This window comes from Trichechus manatus, unplaced genomic scaffold, assembly GCF_000243295.1.
Source record: "Trichechus manatus latirostris isolate Lorelei unplaced genomic scaffold, TriManLat1.0 scaffold00010, whole genome shotgun sequence".
Lineage (NCBI taxonomy): Eukaryota > Metazoa > Chordata > Mammalia > Sirenia > Trichechidae > Trichechus > Trichechus manatus.
Genome location: NW_004443946.1, coordinates 23,262,766 through 23,281,087, shown reverse-complemented (window position 1 = coordinate 23,281,087; position 18,322 = coordinate 23,262,766). Strand labels below are relative to the sequence as shown.

General features: G+C 39.7%; 1 protein-coding gene across 1 annotated transcript in view; it reads left to right on the top strand.

Annotated features, from left to right (window-relative positions):
* The first annotated feature begins 80 nt into the window (after positions 1-80).
* The window catches only part of MED6 (mediator complex subunit 6), a 28,276-nt gene continuing 10,034 nt past the window's right edge, over positions 81-18,322 (top strand). The window contains exons 1-6 of the mRNA XM_023726336.1: positions 81-197; positions 3,539-3,698; positions 5,928-6,019; positions 13,315-13,397; positions 13,685-13,793; positions 16,689-16,804. Of these exons, the coding sequence (XP_023582104.1) occupies positions 176-197; positions 3,539-3,698; positions 5,928-6,019; positions 13,315-13,397; positions 13,685-13,793; positions 16,689-16,804 (582 nt within the window). The 5' untranslated portion in view covers positions 81-175. The remainder of the gene's footprint in view (positions 198-3,538; positions 3,699-5,927; positions 6,020-13,314; positions 13,398-13,684; positions 13,794-16,688; positions 16,805-18,322) is intronic.

Sequence of the window (18,322 nt, the reverse complement as noted above, 5' to 3'; positions counted from 1 at the left end):
CTTTTCTTTCCAGTCCCACCCCTTTCTTCCCCGCCCCACCCTTTTCCTCCCCGCCAGTCCCTCTTCTTCCGGCCCCTCCTCACCATCTGTGTGATCTGCAGTCTACCCCTTTGGTTGTCATATTCATTACGTTCACTCTGCGCCGGAAGAAGAACCTGCGAACGCTTTTGGAAGTATGGCGGCCGTAGATATCCGAGGTAATCTGTGCTGTCACGTTTTGTTTCCTTACTGTTTGTGAACTGGGTTGGGGGTTTATAGCTCGCGAGAACCAGCCTTCAGTTCCTTCCTGAGGTCTCCCGAGCTCTTGTGAATGTTTTCTGGCGAAAGATTACCGGTTTTTCCTAGTTCCTGTAGAATCTCTGAAGTATCGACACGAAGGAATTGGAAGAAACTCTGGACTTTGAGCCCTCAGACCGGCAGTATTGCTCTACACACCTGCCTCTGTAACATCGTTCTGTATATTTTATCTGGGATGAAGGAATGGCCTTTGGGCAGAGAGAAGAGTAGCATAATCATCGGTCTTGATTTGTTTCATCCCTTGGGACTTAGCATGATGGCTGCGTTATTCTTGACTTTGCACCTATAGGTCCCTGGGTATGAATCCCTAGATTTTCTACTTTTTTCTTTTTTTTTTTGAGTCTGTAATACCTTCCATCGAATACCCAACAATTACTGAAGGCAGGGCCGTTTCTTTTCAACAGCTATTCTGTTGTTTTTAAGTGCCATAGAGTCGACTCCTACTCGTAGCGATCCTACGTACAACAGAAGAAACACTACCCGGTCCCCTGCCATCCTCAGAATCGTCTGTGCAGCCACTGTGTCATTCCATCTCATTGAGAGTCTTCCTCTTTTTCACTGACCCTCTACTTTACCAAGCATGATGTCCTTCTCCAGGGACTGGTCCCTCCTGATGACACATAGAGGTACTCAAATATTTGTTGAATCAATCAATAAATAAATGGAGATGGCAGTCCCTTAAGTAAGAGCATTGGTGGCACAGTGGTTAAGTATTGGCTGCTGAACTGCTAACTGAAAGATCAGCGGTTTGAACCCAACAGCCACTCTTTGGGAGAAAGATGTGGCCATCTTCTTCTGTAAAGATTACAGCCTTGGAAGCCCAGTGGGGCAGTTGTACCCTGTTCTATAGGGTTGCTCTGAGCCTGAATCATTTCCAAGGCAACCCCTTAATTGCTGCTACTTGATCTCAGGTTAGCATTAGGCCACACCTCACTTCCTCTCAGCACAGGTACACACACCCATTTCAGTGAATTTGTTGGGGGTGGGCGGGGAAGCCTGCGAATTGTGCTCTGGAATTCCAAAGAGAGAACAGAAGGGTGATTTTAAAAATAGCTGAAGGGTGAGAAACTTAATTCCAAACAGACCAGGTTGGCAGGAGGAGGTAATGGAAGTTCCAGAAAAAGTGAGACAGAGAGAGAGAGAGAGAGAGAATATCTATTTCTGACTATGGTGGTGGTTCCCACAGAACTTCATATACTTGTATAAAACTCTCAGCTGTAGAGACCATTATTAGCTTTATTTCCACTTGACACTTTGTGGTACTTTTTCTTAAATAACGTTTTGATTTTTGTATCTAAATGTAAGCTAAGATTTTTGGTTAAATAAACCCCTGCCCCTAGCCTATCAAAGAAAAGGAGTTTCGCCAAAAGATGTTTAACTGTGGCTATGTTCCTAATTGTTTCTACTTAGGGTTGTTTTGTTTGAATATACTTGCCTTTTAAAGGGAACTGTTTGAGATGCATTTTTCTTAATAAAATTGGGTCTAGCACCCTTATTAGAAATTCTTTCTCAAGTTACTCGAATACCCAGTGATCTTCAGCATTTCTGGATATTGTTTTTACGTGTTTGTCTTTCATTATAAGTGACAGATTCAAGTGCCTAGTTTCATCACTTGCTGATTGTTAGAGAGCTATACTTGGGCTGTGTTAACATGCTATTATGCTACTGAATGAAAAACAGAAACATTCCATCAAGCTATTTTCAGATATTCACCTTTCATAATACTTTTTATTTAGATTTGTTCGGTCAAAAGGCTCTTGTGTTAGAGAAACAGTAAGGAGGCCAGTATGACTGGAGTGGAGTGAGAAAGGAGGTGAGAAGGAGACGTCAGAGAGGTAACAGGTGACTAGATCTTAATAGGGATTGTAGGCCACTATAAGGTCTTTGAAAGAGCTCTGGTGGTGCAGTGGTTTAGTGCTTGGCTGCTAACTGGAAGGTCAGTGGTTCAAACCCATCAGCTGCTCCACAGGAGAAAGATGTGGCAGTCTGCTTCTGTAAAGATTTACTGCCTTGGAAACTTTATAGGGCAGTTCTACTCTGTCCTATAGGGTCGCTGTGAGTTGGAATTGACTGTCAGTTTTTTAATTCTACTCTAAAATATGAAATAATATGGCTGTAATTAAGGGAATTAAATGTTAAGTATTAAAAAGCAAAGATGTCACCTTGAAGACTAAGGTGCGTGTGCCTGACCCAGTGGTATTTTCAGTAACCTCATATGCACGTGAAAGTTGGACAGTGAATCAGGAAGATCAAAGAAGAATTGATGCCTTTGAATTATGGTGTTGGCGAAGAATATTGAATATACCACAGATTGCCAGAAGAACAAACAGATCTGTCTTAGAAGAAGTAGAGCCAGACTGCTCCTTAGAAGTGAAGATGGTGAGACTTTGTCTCACGTACTTTGGACATGTTATCAGAAGGGACCAGTCTCTGGAGAAGGACATTATGCTTGGTAAAGTCGAGGGTCATCGAAAAAGAGGAAGACCCTCAATGGGGTGGATTGACACAGTGGCTACAACAATGGGCTCAAACATAGCAATGATTGTGAGTATGGCACAGGATGGGCTGTGTTGCGTGCTTTTGTACATAGGGTCTGTAAGAGTCGGAACTGACTTGACAGCACCTAACAAGAGAATTCTGCTTCCCATTTGGCCCTTAAGTTTTACATCATTGTTATCCCTTGTCTTTAATGTAAGAGCTTCATAACTTATTTCTCTGACCCTAGTAGAGAGGTCCCAAACTGATGACTGTAGATGTATTTTCTTTGGCGTGTTTGAAAATTTTTGAATTAGTTATCAATGTATAAAAAGTATTTCCAGTTTTTCAAGAGAGCTTTCTAGATTTCAGCTCCTATCAAATCTTCACCTATGTCCAATTATTTTCTAAACATACAGTGGAATTTTGTATTTCCACATCTGCATATGCTTGGAATCACTCTGTCCTTCTTTTATCCATGGTGAAGCTCTTCACGCCCTGAAAAATCCCTACTCCCCAGGTATTCTGCGTCCTCTTCTATGCTCTTATAACACATTTATCCATACCATTATTACAGCACTTATCATATTGTGCTGTCATTGCTTTCTTGTGTATGTATCTCTTCTGTTAGACTGTGAGAGTGTAGGTTAGGGTCCACATCATCCTTATATTCATAGTGCCTGCTGTATTAGATGCATAATAAATGTTTGTTGGATTGAATTCTTTCTCTTTTCTCATCCTGTTTCATTTTGTTTTTCTCTTCTAGATAATCTGCTGGGAATTTCATGGGTTGACAGTACCTGGATCCCCATTTTGAACAGTGGTAGCGTCCTGGATTACTTCTCAGAAAGAAGTAATCCTTTTTATGACAGGACATGTAATAATGAAGTGGTCAAAATGCAGAGACTAACATTAGAACATTTAAAGTAAGTTGTTTTTAGAAGGTAGCATCCTTGCCAATTAGAATTTTACAGTGAACTATTCAATTTGTTGATCATGAAATTACAGAGTAGAGCTTTTGGAAGAAGAACTGGAGTTTGTTTGGATATATACAAAGATGACATGCAAAAGAGTTATCAGTAGTCACTTGTAACTTAGGAAGTCTTTTTCTACATAACTTCAAGTATTACTATCCAGTTGAATATAGCTGAGGTTAAAATGTGCATCTGACGAGTGATTTTAGCAATATAACTATTATTCTCAGCCAGGTAACTATACTTTTATTGTTGCCTCTACATCTAATTTAATGTCTTTTACCATAGTCTAGTTTATAGCAGGGTTATCCTTTGTATTACAAATAACCTCTTGCCATTAAGTCAATTCCAACTCATAGTGACCCTATAGGACAGAGCAGAACTGCCTCATAGGATTTCTAAGGAGTGGCTAAACTCTTAACCACTGTACCACCAGGGCTAATTTTAGGCAAACAAATGCAAAGCAAGATTCTTCAGATTTAGGATGCTAAATAATTAAGATGTTTTTCTATTACAAAAGTTTCTATCAGTTAAATACCAGAGAGGTTCAAGAAATTAAATTTCTGTGGTGTTTTAAATGACTTTTATGAGGCAAATATTTTATAACTATTAAGACAACTTATTCTTGCTTTTAATCATAGTATGTCAGATAAAAATTTTGTTGGGGCAAGGATAAGGTTTTTGATGTTCTCTAGTTGGGGATAAAATGTAGGGTCTTTATGCATATTTGTATATTTTATATATATTAATCTTCTTGGTCAAGATGCATCATGGTATTTAGGCTGCTTTTTTGAAATGGACACTCTTTAATACATTTTCACAACTGAAAATATTCAGATTTCAGTTGATGATGAATTTTTGTGGAGAAATTTTGTTGTAATCTTGTTTTATCTATATACCACCTCCCTGGGAAAATAGGCAGTTTTAACAAATAGCCAGTTTTTAACAGCAAACATAAAAAAATCTGTCTCCGTCCAGTCGATTCTGACTCATAGTGACCCTGTAGAACAGAGTAGGACTGCCCCATAGTTTCCAAGGCTGAAATCTTTATAGAAGCAGACTGCCACATCTTTCTCCCACGGAGCAGCTGGTGGGTTTGATCCGTTGACCTTTTGGTTACTAGCTAAGCACTTAACCACTGCATCACCAGGGCTCCTTAACAGCAAAGACAGGCAGTTTTAATGCTATTTACAATATTGCTACACTTTTATATACAAGCAGTCCCCAGGTTATGAACGTCTGACTTACATAAAACCCGTAGTTATGAACCTTAAAGAAAGCACTTTCCTGCTTGGTTGTCCTGGGTGGAAAAAGCTTTCAAGTCAGCCAGCTATGAGTTTGAATTCCAAAGCCTCCACTCATTTGCTGTGGTGCCTTGGGCAGACCATATCTGCCTCTCGGGGCCTCATTTGTCCCACCTGAAAAGTGAGGTAATCCTTCTTGCCCAGCAGCAGCACACCTGAGGCCCCTGACCCCAGCTTACCCAACGCCCCTGACGCCAGCTCTTGCCCCAGCCTGCGCTCACCAGTGATGATGATCTGTATGAGGAAGGTGTTCCCGGGGCAGTCTACCAGTGTGACCTGGAGCTGCAGCTCCGTAGGCTTGGGTGTGGCCTCGGATGCTACTTGGGGCATGGGCAGCACCAGCTGCAGGTGAGTGAGAAGCAGAGAAAAACAGGAGAAGCCCAGGTCGAGTGTGACACTGTGCTCGCAGTAGTGGAGGCGGTGGTGTTCAGCTCAGCACCAGCGCCATCTTGCCACTGTCACTGTAGCCCAGCATACCCACATTCATATTCGGCTGCTGCTCAGCCATGCCCCTGTAAAGCCTATTACATTAAAAATTCAAAGTACATACAATGGTTCATAATAACAGATGGGTACTATGTGGCAAGTATCAAAACGTTATTATTGCTGTATTATTATGTTAAAGATGTTTTAGTGTATCTGGAAATGTTTCTTTAATGTTTTTTATGCATAGAAATGTACACTATATACTAAGACAAACATTTGACTGATGTTAGATATGAATGGTACCTAACTGTTTGGACTTATGTACAAGTAAAGACTGACTTAGGAATGGAACTTGTTCATAATCTTGGGACTGCCTATAGTAATTTGAATGTTCTATAGAATTGTTTGTAGGGCATTCATAGATCTCTGGATGTCTGTGTTCTCTTTTCAGTCAGATGGTTGGTGTGGAATACATCCTTTTGCATGCTCAAGAGCCCATTCTTTTTATTATTCGGAAGCAACAGCGGCAGTCCCCTACGCAAGGTAAAATGTGTAAACTTCAGGCATTATTTTCTTCTTAAAAATATTACTACTTACTTTCTACCTGTATGTTCATATTTTTTTACTGGGTTCTCTTTTGGGGGTCCCCAAAGCCATATGCATGTTTGGTGCCTTGCTAGAAGTACTCACTGGACTCAGCATATAGTTGCAGTCATGGCTAAGATTTGTTATGGCAACACAATAGGGATACACAGACAGATTGGCAAGGGAAAAAAACATCAGATGGGTTCTATAGGAATTCTTATGCCTTCCCACCCATGAGGGACCACACCAAGCATACCCTCCTTCTAACAGTGACATGCAGCCACACGTGTGCAATGTGTCTGCCTGGGGAAGTCTGTTTGAGCATCTGAGTCCAGGGTTATAATTGAGGGCTAATCGTATATGAGGGTAAGGTAAAAAGTATTGCTATAAAATCGTAGAAACCTTTATTAAACAAAAATACCAAAATATGAAACTATTGTTTCTTGACATATCCTCCATCTAGGTCTATACACTTCTGAAGGTGGCATTTCCATCTCTCTAACCCCTCCCCGGAGAATTCTGCACTCTTCAATTTATACTACGTCAAAACGGCAGTTTTGGCATCCTCGAGGGACTCAGATTGTGTTCCTGTTAAATGTTCTTTGAGTTTCGGGAACAAAAAGAAGTCTGAAGGGGCAAGATCAGAGCTGTAGGGTAGATGGGATAAGGTTTCCCAACAGTATTCTCATAGGACGGTCGTTGCTACCCTCAAGGAATGAGCAGGTGCATTGTCATGATGGAAAAAAAATTCCTTAGTGCAACTTTCCTGGCCTTTTTTTCACCAGTGCAGTTTTCAGTTTTCTTAAAACTTCTCTACAATAAGCCCCGATGATCGTCCTGTGTCTTTCGAGAAAATCTATCAAGATTACCCCATAGGAATCTGAAAACACAGTCACCATAAGTTTTGGAGTGGTCTTCCCTCTCTTGTTCAGCTTTGAGGCCTTCCCGACCTTCCTTAAAATGCTTAATTCACCTGAAAATGTTGTTTTATGTGGGACAGCATCCCCATAAACTTGTTGCAAAGCTTCAGTGATTTGGAAAGATGTTCACTTGAGTTTTGTTAAAAATTTGTTATTGGCCCTGACATAAAAATCATTTTTTTCCATGGCACAAAAAGCATCCTTTTTTTTGAAGGCACCTTAATGAGACTAAGACAAGTGTATTACCGAGAAAAGTTGTCTGCAGCCGTCCCCTGATCATAGAGACATATTTAAACACATTTGTTTGGAATAAACCCGTGCATGTATGAACTGGAGCCCTAGTAGCAGTACTTTTATATACTTACCTGGTGTATATCCTCTCTCTCTTAAAATTGCAGACTCCTAGAAGGAAAGTACATGTCCAGCATAAATCACATTGTTTGTAAAAGTCGTTTAGGCAGGCTGGCTCAGCAGGCATAACCGTATCATTTAGGGAATGTTTCAAAAGCCAGATTCCACAGATGCATGCTTGGACACCAGGACTCTTTTTCAGCATTCTCCAGGACAACTCTCCAAGCAGTGACAACTCACTATATCAAAGCCACCTCTTTCTATGAGCGCAGTTGGGCTTCTGACTGAACCTTGAGTATCCTGAGTATCTTTTCTTCTCGTCTCAGTCCCGAGTCTAATTTTGTTACAAAATGAGATTATAGCTACAAGTAGTAGGTGTAGTTGCATCAAATTCACAGAGAATCAACTGAAAATCCTCATATATTCAGCCAGAAGCCTTACCTGGTGTCTTGGTTATCTAGTGCTGCTATAACAGAAATACGACAAGTGGATGACTTTACAAAGAGAAATTTTTTCTCTCACAGTCTAGGAGGCTAGAAGTCCAAATGCAGGGCACCAGCTCCAGGGGAAGGCTTTCTCTCTCTCTTCATTCTGGGGGAAGGTCCTTGTCATCAATCCTCCCCTGGACAGGATCTTCTCAGCACAGGGACCTAGGTCCAAAGGACGTACAGCTCCTGGCACTTCTTTCTTGGTGGTATGAGGTCCCCTGTCTCTCTGTTCACTTCTCTCTTTTATATCTCAAAATAGATTGACTTAAGACACAAGCTGATCTTGTAGATTGAGTCCTGCCTTGTTAACATAATTGCCTCTAATCTTGCCTCATTAACATCATAGAGGTAGAATTTACAACACATAAGAAAATCACACAATACTGGGAATCATGTTGTACCCAAGTTGACACACATTTTTGGGGGATACAATTCAATCCATAACAGTCTACCCTTTGGCCCCCCAAAATTCATGTCCTTGCCCCATGTAAGACACATTCACCCCATCATATCATAGCAAAAGTCTTAAATCATCTCCAAGTCTCAAAATCCATAAATTCCTCTTTATCTGTGAAATCTAGAATACAGGCTGTTTGGTTCCAAAATACAATGGTGGAACAGGCATGATTGGGTGGCCCCATTCTCCTAGTCCATCTGAGTGGCACCTCCACCCTTTGAGACCCCAGAGGTCCTGGCCCTACCCTTTGAGACTGGCAGCTCTGCTTCCTGTGTTCATTGTCTCTTCAGCTTCTGCTTCCTGGATCATTGTCCTCTTAGCCCTTCCCATCTCATCGCCTGCTTCTGCCCTGCTAGGGTAAGTGTTCCAGAGCTCTTTAGCTCCACCAATAAGTGTCTGGAGGCACCCCACTTCACCAGTAAACTTAGGCCAGAAGGCACTCAGCTCTCTTGCTCCTGGGTCAGCAAGCCTAGCTCCACCGATAACTACCCAAAGTCACCCTACTCTGCCAGGAAGCCTCCTGCACAAAGGTGCTCAGTTCTCTTGCTCCGTGGATCAACTGCAGTGCTCTCTCAGATGCTAGTCTCCTGGTTCTGCTGCTGCCATTTCTCTGCTGCTGTACTCAACCATCTGTGTCTTCTCCAGTGTAACAGCTCTCTGTCCTCACTTCTTTTGAGTCCTCATAAGAATTGTCTTAGATGTCCATAATTCCACCAATAGTCTGTTCAGGGCAATCTAGACTTTTACTATTTAGGCACTTTAAAACCCTTCCAGCCTCTATCTGTTCACAGTTTCAAAACCGCTTCCACGTTTTAGGTATCTGTTAGAACAGCGCCCCCTCTTCCAGTACCACATCTGGGGGTCCCTGCACTGAGAAGCTCCTTGTCCAGGGGGAAGATTGATGATAAAGACCTTCCCCCAGAACTGACAGATAACCTTCCGCTGGAGCTGGTGCCCTGAATTTGGACTTCTAGCCTCCTAGACTGTGAGAGAATAAATTTCTCTTTTGTTAAAGCCGTCCACTTGTGGTGTTTCTGTTATAGTAGCACTAGTTAAGCAAGACACCTGGGTTATACCAAATAAAAACTTGCTTTAGAAGTCAACAGTGATGCGTATAGAATCCACATTTGGTTTTAAAGCAGAGTTAGACATTTAGTCTAGACAAGTCCAGAACTTGAAGAGGACTTAGGGCAAAGCTAAGATCATGGCCAACATCACACTGATGAGAAGATTCAAGGTCGAGAAGCCAGACACCTCCTAATTAGATACTCTCATCTAGACATCTAGAACAACCGTTGCCCTTGTATTGATTCTAGAGAATGACTTGCTAAAGAAATCGTGGTTCTAGATCGCAGAATCCAAATTTGGTTTCAAAATTGAAGACCTAGAGTCTTTGCCCAGAGGGGGGGAAAAAAAAAACAGAACAAAGCCAAGACCAGGAACAAGATCTCCATGATGAGAGAGTTCCAGGCATAGAAGCTACACAAGATGGCATCAGCTTCACTAACACCTGTCTTATTTCTTACGAGCCGGGACATCTGAATTCAGTGCATCTGATATCTTCATCCTGGGCCCCAAATATCTTCATTCTTCCTGGAAATTCACCCTTTGTATGGTCTGCAAGCTGATCTTTCTTGAGATGGTAAACAAGACTCCAGGAGCCAGATAGGCTAGAAGCACTGCAGGAGGCACCCTGCAGCCCTACTGACCCAGCCTGGCTCTAGAGTTTAGCAGAGCTGTAGGACAGTGAAAATAAAATTAATGCACACATATAAAACAAAAACCAGTTCCCATACTTAGCCAAGGACTAACCTTGCAAGCAGACCTTTTTAAAGAATAGCCTCAGGCCGGCTGTGTTACCTCCTTCCTGCACAGGTTTATTGCTAAATATGTATAAATGTTCTCTCTATAATATAATTTAGTTTCCTGAAACTAGTCATTAGGTGTGGCATCAGTTAGGTTAAAAGAAGGGAGGAAGGATGGTTTCCTCTTGTGGCAAATCTCTTGACTTGCAAGGCACAAATACTTTATGATTAGAACCTGTGGGGATCGCTGACAAGAATGTATATTTGTCATATAATGAGATATAAAGTTTGGTTCGAATTGGTGCTTTGAAATGTAAAATTTTAGACTTGGCTGTTTGGTCTTTTTCAAAGCTAGAACTAAACTTAATAGGTCTTTAGTCATCTTGTGGTATGAACTGGCATACTCATAGACTGTAGAAACGTACTTTTTGTGTAATCAAAAACAGTTCACTTTCCAAATGCAGCATGACCCCTGCTCAGCTTTTCTGTAAAGCTAAAACTGTTCTTTAAAAAGCCTGTTAATGTATACATTAAAAAATAATGCAAGCAGAATAATTTTTGTCATTTTCGTGTATTTAAATAAGCTTAGCCTTATTCTATCTCTAGTACTGTGTCAGTGGTATTTTTCTGAAGAATCTTCATCTTCTGCAACTGCATTTGTTAAATTGTTATCTTTAACCAGTCTTTTAAAATTAGCTATTAACAAAATAACTTCAGGAAAAAAATGCAACACGACTAAAACCAAATGTAGATTAGATTGTTTATATCCAGTACTGTTATAAAATGTATAGCAAAATAAATAAAAGATGTGATTGCTGTTCTTAAGCTTATTATCTGTATCAGCAATTGTACAATAGAAATATAATGTAATATATATAATTTAAATTTTTTAGTAGTCTCATTTAAAAACAGTGAGAAGGTGATCTTTTGATATGTATTTTATTTTTTCTAATATAAAAATAGTGAAATGTTTTATATATTTTTTTGAAATCTGGTATTTTATACTACATATCTCGATTCAATCTAATGACATTTCAAGTGATCAGTAAGTACATGTCGCTGGTAGCTACTGTATGGGACAGCACAGATCTAGAAGATTAGGCAGAATGATTACAGTGTGACCTGCCCTGGGGTACTATGTCAGGTCCTGGTTCCATATTTGAGAAGGACGTTGATAAACTAGAATGTATTCAGAGGAGGGCTATCATGATGGGTTGAGAGGTGTAGAATGAATCTATTTTCATGTAAAATGATTGAGGGACTAGGGATGTTGGCTTAGAGAAGAACATACTTTGTAATTTAAAATCAGTATCAAATGCAGTATGTCAAAGGCAAATATGGAGAGACTTTTTATGGTAGAGTAACATCCAGGACCAGGGAATGGAAGTTAGAGTGAAGATTTAGGCTTAACCTAAGGAAGCATTTAGAATAATTAGAGCTTTCCAACAGTGTGCGTTGTGTTGCTGCTTTGAAAAGTGAGTTTCCATCTCTGGAAGTAAACTTGTAGACTGAATAACTATCTCTCAGAGATTTAGTAGAGATCATTCATTTGTATAGGGAGGTGGGCTAGTCCTAAGATTGCATAACTGTACTTACATAATTACAAGTAATTATCTGCAATTATTATAGAAATAGTTACTAACATTAAATGCCTAATGTATTTATAAGGAACCCTGGTGGCACAGTGGTTAAGTGCTTGGCTGCTAACTGAAAGCTCAGCAGTTCAAGCCCACTAGCCACTCCACAGGACAAAGATGTGATAGTCTGCTTCTGTAAAGAACCCCTATGGAGCAGTTCTGCTCTATTCTGTAGGGTCTCTATGAGTCAGAATCAGCTTGATGACAGTGGGTTTTTAATGTGTTTATATTAGGCATTTTGGTTTTATTTTACTTAATCTTTGCTACTTACCTATGGAATTGGTGTTATTTCCATTTTGCAGAGGATATTGAGGCCCAGATAGGCTGCAGCACTAGGGAAATACAGAACTAAGGTTCTAATCAGATCTTATTCTAAAATTCGTGCTCTTAACCATTCTATTCTACTACTTCAGTTCTCAAAACTCAGCTAAACTACACATCTATAAATGGCTCTCAAACTCCTGTCACTTTCTTAGGGCTTTTGTGAATTGCTTAATCTCTCTAAATTGTTCCCTTCTCTCACCCTTTCGTAGTGCTTTCCACACTCATTTTACTCTTAGACTGCCTTCTGCCAACTTAAAAAGTTATCTTCCCTATAGACCCCTTGTGGCTTAACAGGAAAATGCGGCCACCCAGAGCCCTGGAGGCTTGAGTTAATTTAAAACAACTTCCTTGAGTACTCATCACTAGTCACCATCTTCAAATAGACTGATTAATTTAGGAAAGCTATTCCTCCCATAATGATTCTTTCATAAGTAACTGTAATTACATTTTATTGTTATAAAAGGAGTGCAAGCTTATTGTAGAGTTTATAAAATAAAAAATATTAATTCCCCAGTGTGTCATTTAGAGATGATTACTATTGACATTTCACTAAGAAAGTTTATTTCATAATTTGTTTTGTGCACGTATTTTTCTGTATGGATTTAGAGCCAAGTTTTTTATGGGGCCTTGGTGGTGCAGTGGTTAAGAGTTTGGCTGCTAACCAAAAGGTCGGCAGTTCGAATTCACCGGCCGTTCCTTGGGAAACCTATGGGGTAGTTCTACTCTGTCCTGTAGGGTTGCTGTGAGTCGAAATCGACTCAACGGCAATGGGTTTTGATATTTAATGTTATTTTACAAGCATGTTCTCTTGTCATTAAATACTTTCAGAAATTTTTTTAATGTCATTGTAATATTATCCATTCAACAAATAGTTTTTAACAGCAAACATTAAAAGAAAAAACAAAAAACCCTGTTGTCATCAAGTCAATTCTGACTCATAGCGACCCTATAGAACAGAGTACAACTGCCCCGTAGGGTTTCCAAGGCTGTAAATCTTTATGGAAGCAGACTGCCACATCTTTCTCCCATGGAGCAGCTGGTGGATTCAAACTACCAACCTTTTAGTTGGCAGCCCAGCGCTTAAAGCAGCCATACATAGTAGTAAATAAGTGGGTGTGGCTGTATTCAAATAAAACTTTATTTACAAAAGACAGGCATTGCCGAACACTGCTCTAAGATTTAATATGGAAGAATATCAAATTTTAGTTAAGTCTATTTAGCAGTTTGTTTCTGTAGCTGGATTCATGAACATTTTTTCCCCACTGTTGTAGTTATCCCACTAGCAGATTACTATATCATTGCTGGAGTGATTTATCAGGCACCAGACTTGGGATCAGTTATAAATTCCAGAGTGGTAAGTGTCTTTGTATTTTTTAAACACTAAAGAAGACTTTTAATTGTGCTACCTTGTTTCCAGGAATCAAACAAGAACTCCCTTCCCTTGTGTAAGTTGATACAAAGTGTTGACTATTTGAATGTGTTGAACACTGTTTATTGTCGACCAGTTCCCAGCTATATAACAATTTAGGTTCTTAAAAACAGGAAATTATTATCTATGCATATGTAATATTTTGAGGGTATTTACTTGGGAAATTTTGGTTAACCTAATGAGAAATTCAGAATTTGTTTTCTTTTTACAAGCTTACTGCAGTTCATGGCATTCAGTCAGCTTTTGATGAAGCTATGTCATACTGTCGATATCATCCCTCCAAAGGGTATTGGTGGCATTTCAAAGATCACGAAGAGCAAGGTAGGTAAGACACCTAAAACCAGAAAAACCAAACCCGTTGCCATTAAGTTGATTGCTGACCTTCGGTTAACAGCTGAGTGCTTAACTACTGCACCACCAGTGCTCCTTGGTAAGACACCTATTGTTATAGGTGCCATCATGTCAGTTCCAGCTCACAGCGACCCTGTGTACAACAGAATGAAACACTGCCTGGTCTTGCACCATCTGCGCCATTGTTGCTGTGTTTGAGCCCATTGTTGCAGCCACTGTTTCAACCCATCTTTTTGAGGGACTTCCTCTTTTTCACTGACCCTTTTCTTTGCCAAGCATTATGTCCTTCTCCAGGTACTGGTCCCTCCTGATACGGTGTCCAAAGTCCATGAGACAAAGTGTTGCCATCCTCGCTTCTGAGGAGCATTCTGGCTGTACTTCTAAGACAGATTTGTTTGTTCTTCTGACAGTCCATGGTACATTCAATATTCTTTGGTCTTCCTTATTCATTCTCCGGCTTTTGCATGCATGTGAGGCGATTGAAAATACCGTGGCTTAGGTCAGACGTACCCTAGTCCTCAAAGTGACATCTTTGCTTTTTAACACCTTAAAGAGGTCTTTTGCAGCAGATTTGCCCAGTGTAATATGTCGTTTGATTTCTTGACTGCTGCTTCCATGGACGTTGATTGTGGATCCAGGTAAAATGAAATCCTTGACAACTTCAGTGTTTTCTGTGTTTATCTTATCTTATTGGCCCAGTTGTGAGGATTTTTGTTTTCTTTTTGTTGAGGTGTAGTCCATACTGAAGACTGGTCTTTATCTTCATCAGTTTTATATGGAGAAGTGAAACACACCTAAGAGGGTCTAGGAGTTTACCGCCCCCTCACACCCCCCTAGACCCTCCTAGGAGTTTACCAAACCCCCCCTCCCACACCCCTAGACCCTCCTAAGAGTTTACCCCCACCCCCACACAAACCTAGACCCTCCTAAAACATTTTTGATCCTCTGAAAGTGAAATTGTTTTCTTTAGGAAAATAACTCATGTTTCCTAAGTGTGTTTTACTTCTCCATAGAAACTCTTTATAGATAATGACATTGTTGCAGCTGCAATTCATGTAACTAGATGTGGTAATAATCACTTTCACATAGGAACATATATAGAGTTTAATGTGTTAGGTAACTGGTAATCTGTGTCAAGGATTTTGTTCTACTTGGGTCAATAATCAATGCCCATGGAAGCAGCAGTCAAGAAATCAAACGACGTATTACTTTAGGAAAATCTGCTGTAAAAGACCTCTTTAAAGTGTTAAAAAGCAAAGATGTCACTTTGATGACTGAGGTGCACCTGACCCATGCCATGGTATTTTCAGTTGCCTCATGTGCATGTGAGAGCTGGACAGTGAAAACAGAAGACAGAAGAATTTACACTTTCAAATTATGGTGTTGATGAAAAATATTCAATATACCGTGGACTGCTAGAAGAATGAACAAATCTGTCTTAGAGGAAGAACAACCAGATGCTCCTTAGAAGCGAGGATGGCGGGACCTCGTCTCACATACATTGGACATGTCATCAAGAGAGACCCAATCGCTAGAAAAGTATGTAATGTTTGGTAAAGTGGATGGTCAATGAAAACGAGGGAAACCCTGCATGAGATGGATTGATGGATATGGTAGCTGCAACAGTGAGCTCAAACGTACCGAAGATTTGAGGAGGTGTAGGACCGGCCAACAGTTTGTTCTGCTATACGTAAGGTTGCCATGAGTCGAAGCCAACTTGATGGCAACTAACATCAATATCAATCTTTGTTAAGACGGGTCAAGGTTTTAAAATAATTAGAATACACAGAGGAGAAACACTGTTGAGGAATGAACAAAGATGATGTTTTCTACTTACCTAACTGTCGAGTCGTCTTTAAATCTGGAACCCTTTATCCCTCCATTCTTCAAAGTAGGGTAGATGGGGGTTTGCTCTTAGAGCCCTGTCCCCAGATGACCAGTCTGTTTTCTGATCCTTCCAAGTTATCACCTGTTGTGACTCCAGGTCTCTTAGTTTCCATGGCTTCTATTCTGCTACTTGTTCTTCACCATATTTTACCAATAAAACTACTTAAAGAAACTGTAGCACTAGCATCTTTCACTGAGAAATAGCAACTCAGAATAAATTTCTGAGGGGAAGATAGCCTTTACGTAGAATTCAGGCCTGTGTAATTTTATTCTTAATATTAACTAGCAACATTTGACGTGGAATGTTTGCCTTATTTGAATTAAATTGACCCAAGAGCTATTCATCCCTACACCGGTGAAATGTTCGAAGTAAAACCTATTTGTAAGCCTTTATTTAGAGAGATCCCCCCCCAGTACACCTTTCTCCTAGAGAAAATCCCATATGTGATTAATTTCTGAACTTTTGTTTGGTTCTTTTCTTTCTTATCTTCGTGGTCTTCTGTTGTTTTGTTTATCCTGTTTTTCCAGTGAATTATAGTCTTAGTAATTGAGTATGGTAACTTGAGTTTGTGGAGCTTGCATTGTCCGTTTGTACCTTGTAGGTTTTTTTTTTTTTTTTGGAAAAAGATCATTTAACACACTTAAATTGTACAAAAGTTAATTTCAAACCAATAATCTGAATTGCAATTTTAGGTAATTATGAGAAAGTTCAGCCTTAAAATTCTTGTCTGTCCATGCTTACATATGAAAAGTAAAGTATCTTTTAAAAACGTGTCAGTTTATTAAATGTTAGAATGTTAATTTCATTTAAGAGGGAGAGTTAGAACATTTCTTATATACGCTATGTTTAGCTTGTATGAGGGAATATCAGCCACTAAAAATAGTGTGGTTTGGATATGTCCGTGGTGAATATAAAAGATTTGTAAAAATATGACACTAATCATGCAGTGTTTTGATTTGGTCTTCATATTTTAATAGATAAAGTCAAACCCAAAGCCAAAAGGAAAGAAGAACCAAGCTCTATTTTCCAAAGACAACGTGTGGATGCTTTACTCTTGGACCTTAGACAAAAATTTCCACCCAGATTTGTGCAGGTAATGAGAATGTATGTGGTTAATTTTGATTTGACACTTTTCTGGAAACATGTTTATTTTTCATTGAGAACTGTTTCATGTGTGACCTAAACATTGACTCTTCTCATCAGTTGAAAAATGATTTCTAAATCAAAGGAAAAGAAGACAAGGGGTAAAGGGAATGAAATTAACACTGTTTTGTGCTTTTAAGACCTCAGTGCATCTTCACAGACAATTCTATTAGGACTGTATATAGATAATTTTCTCCCTCAAAAGCTTGCTGAAAGTGTCACAGGTAATGACAAAATTAGAATCTAACATATATGCTTTTTTACTGTACTTTCTACCTTCCAGCCGGTGTAGTAGATATATAAGGTCGTTAAATGATAAGATTATTTAAAACTTTTGTAACTGAAAAGAATAAAACATCTAGGGTAGAGGGTATGGTATGATAAACGGAGGAGGTAGGAGTAATAATAAATGGAGTTACATTATATTGATATTCAAGTTATATGAATTCCACTATGTGCTTTTGAGGGAGGTGTCCAACAACAATGGCAAATGCACCTGCCATTCTACTTAATGAACTTTTGAAGTTAAGCAGGTATGAGGTGGAATGTGTGAATATATTATTCTCATGGTTAGTCTCAGTTCTTATGGGCCTATACAGGACTGTGTACTCACACAGTCATATATACTGTTTTTTTGTTTGTTTTCACATGACCTATTTAAGGGATTTTAAGGATCATTTTAGATAAAATGAGAATTTTTCATATCTCGATATTATTGTTGAACAGGTCTCTCCTTACTCCTTCCCTGACTTCACTATGGTGAAGGATACATAGTGTTGGAATGGCCGTGTGGTGGTGAAGGGAGCAGAGGACACAGGTTGGATTGTAGGACAGGAGAGCCAATTTAGAGAAAACTCATGAATTGTACTTGAAGATAGAGCAGTGTCTGTTGAATAAATAATAAATAAATTATAGCTGTGTGTAGGTTGATGAGCCCCCACAGGACTATCAGTTTGTCATACTGTGGGGCTTACAAGTTGCTGTAATGCTGGAAGCTATGCCACTGGTATTCAAATGCCAACAGGGTCACCCATGGTTTCAGCTGAGCTTCCAGACTAAGATTAGGAAGGACCCGGCGAACTATTTCTGAAAAGAATTAGCGAATGAAAACCTTACGAATAGCAGCGGAAAATTGTCTGACACAGTGCTGAAAGATGAGCCCCTCAGGTCAGAAGGCACTCAAAATACCACTAGGGAGGAGCTGTCTCCTCAGCGTAGAGTTGACTTTAATGATGAGGATGGAGTCAAGCATTTGGGACCTTCATTTGCTGATGTAGCACAACTCAAAATGAGAAGAAACAGCTGCAAACATCCATTAATAATTGGAAGGTGAAATGTATGAATTATGAATCTAGGAAAACTGGAAATCATCCAAAATGAAATGGAATGCATAAACATTGATATCCTAGGCATTAGTGAGCTGAAATGGACTGGTATTGGCCATTTTGAATCAGACAATCATATGGTC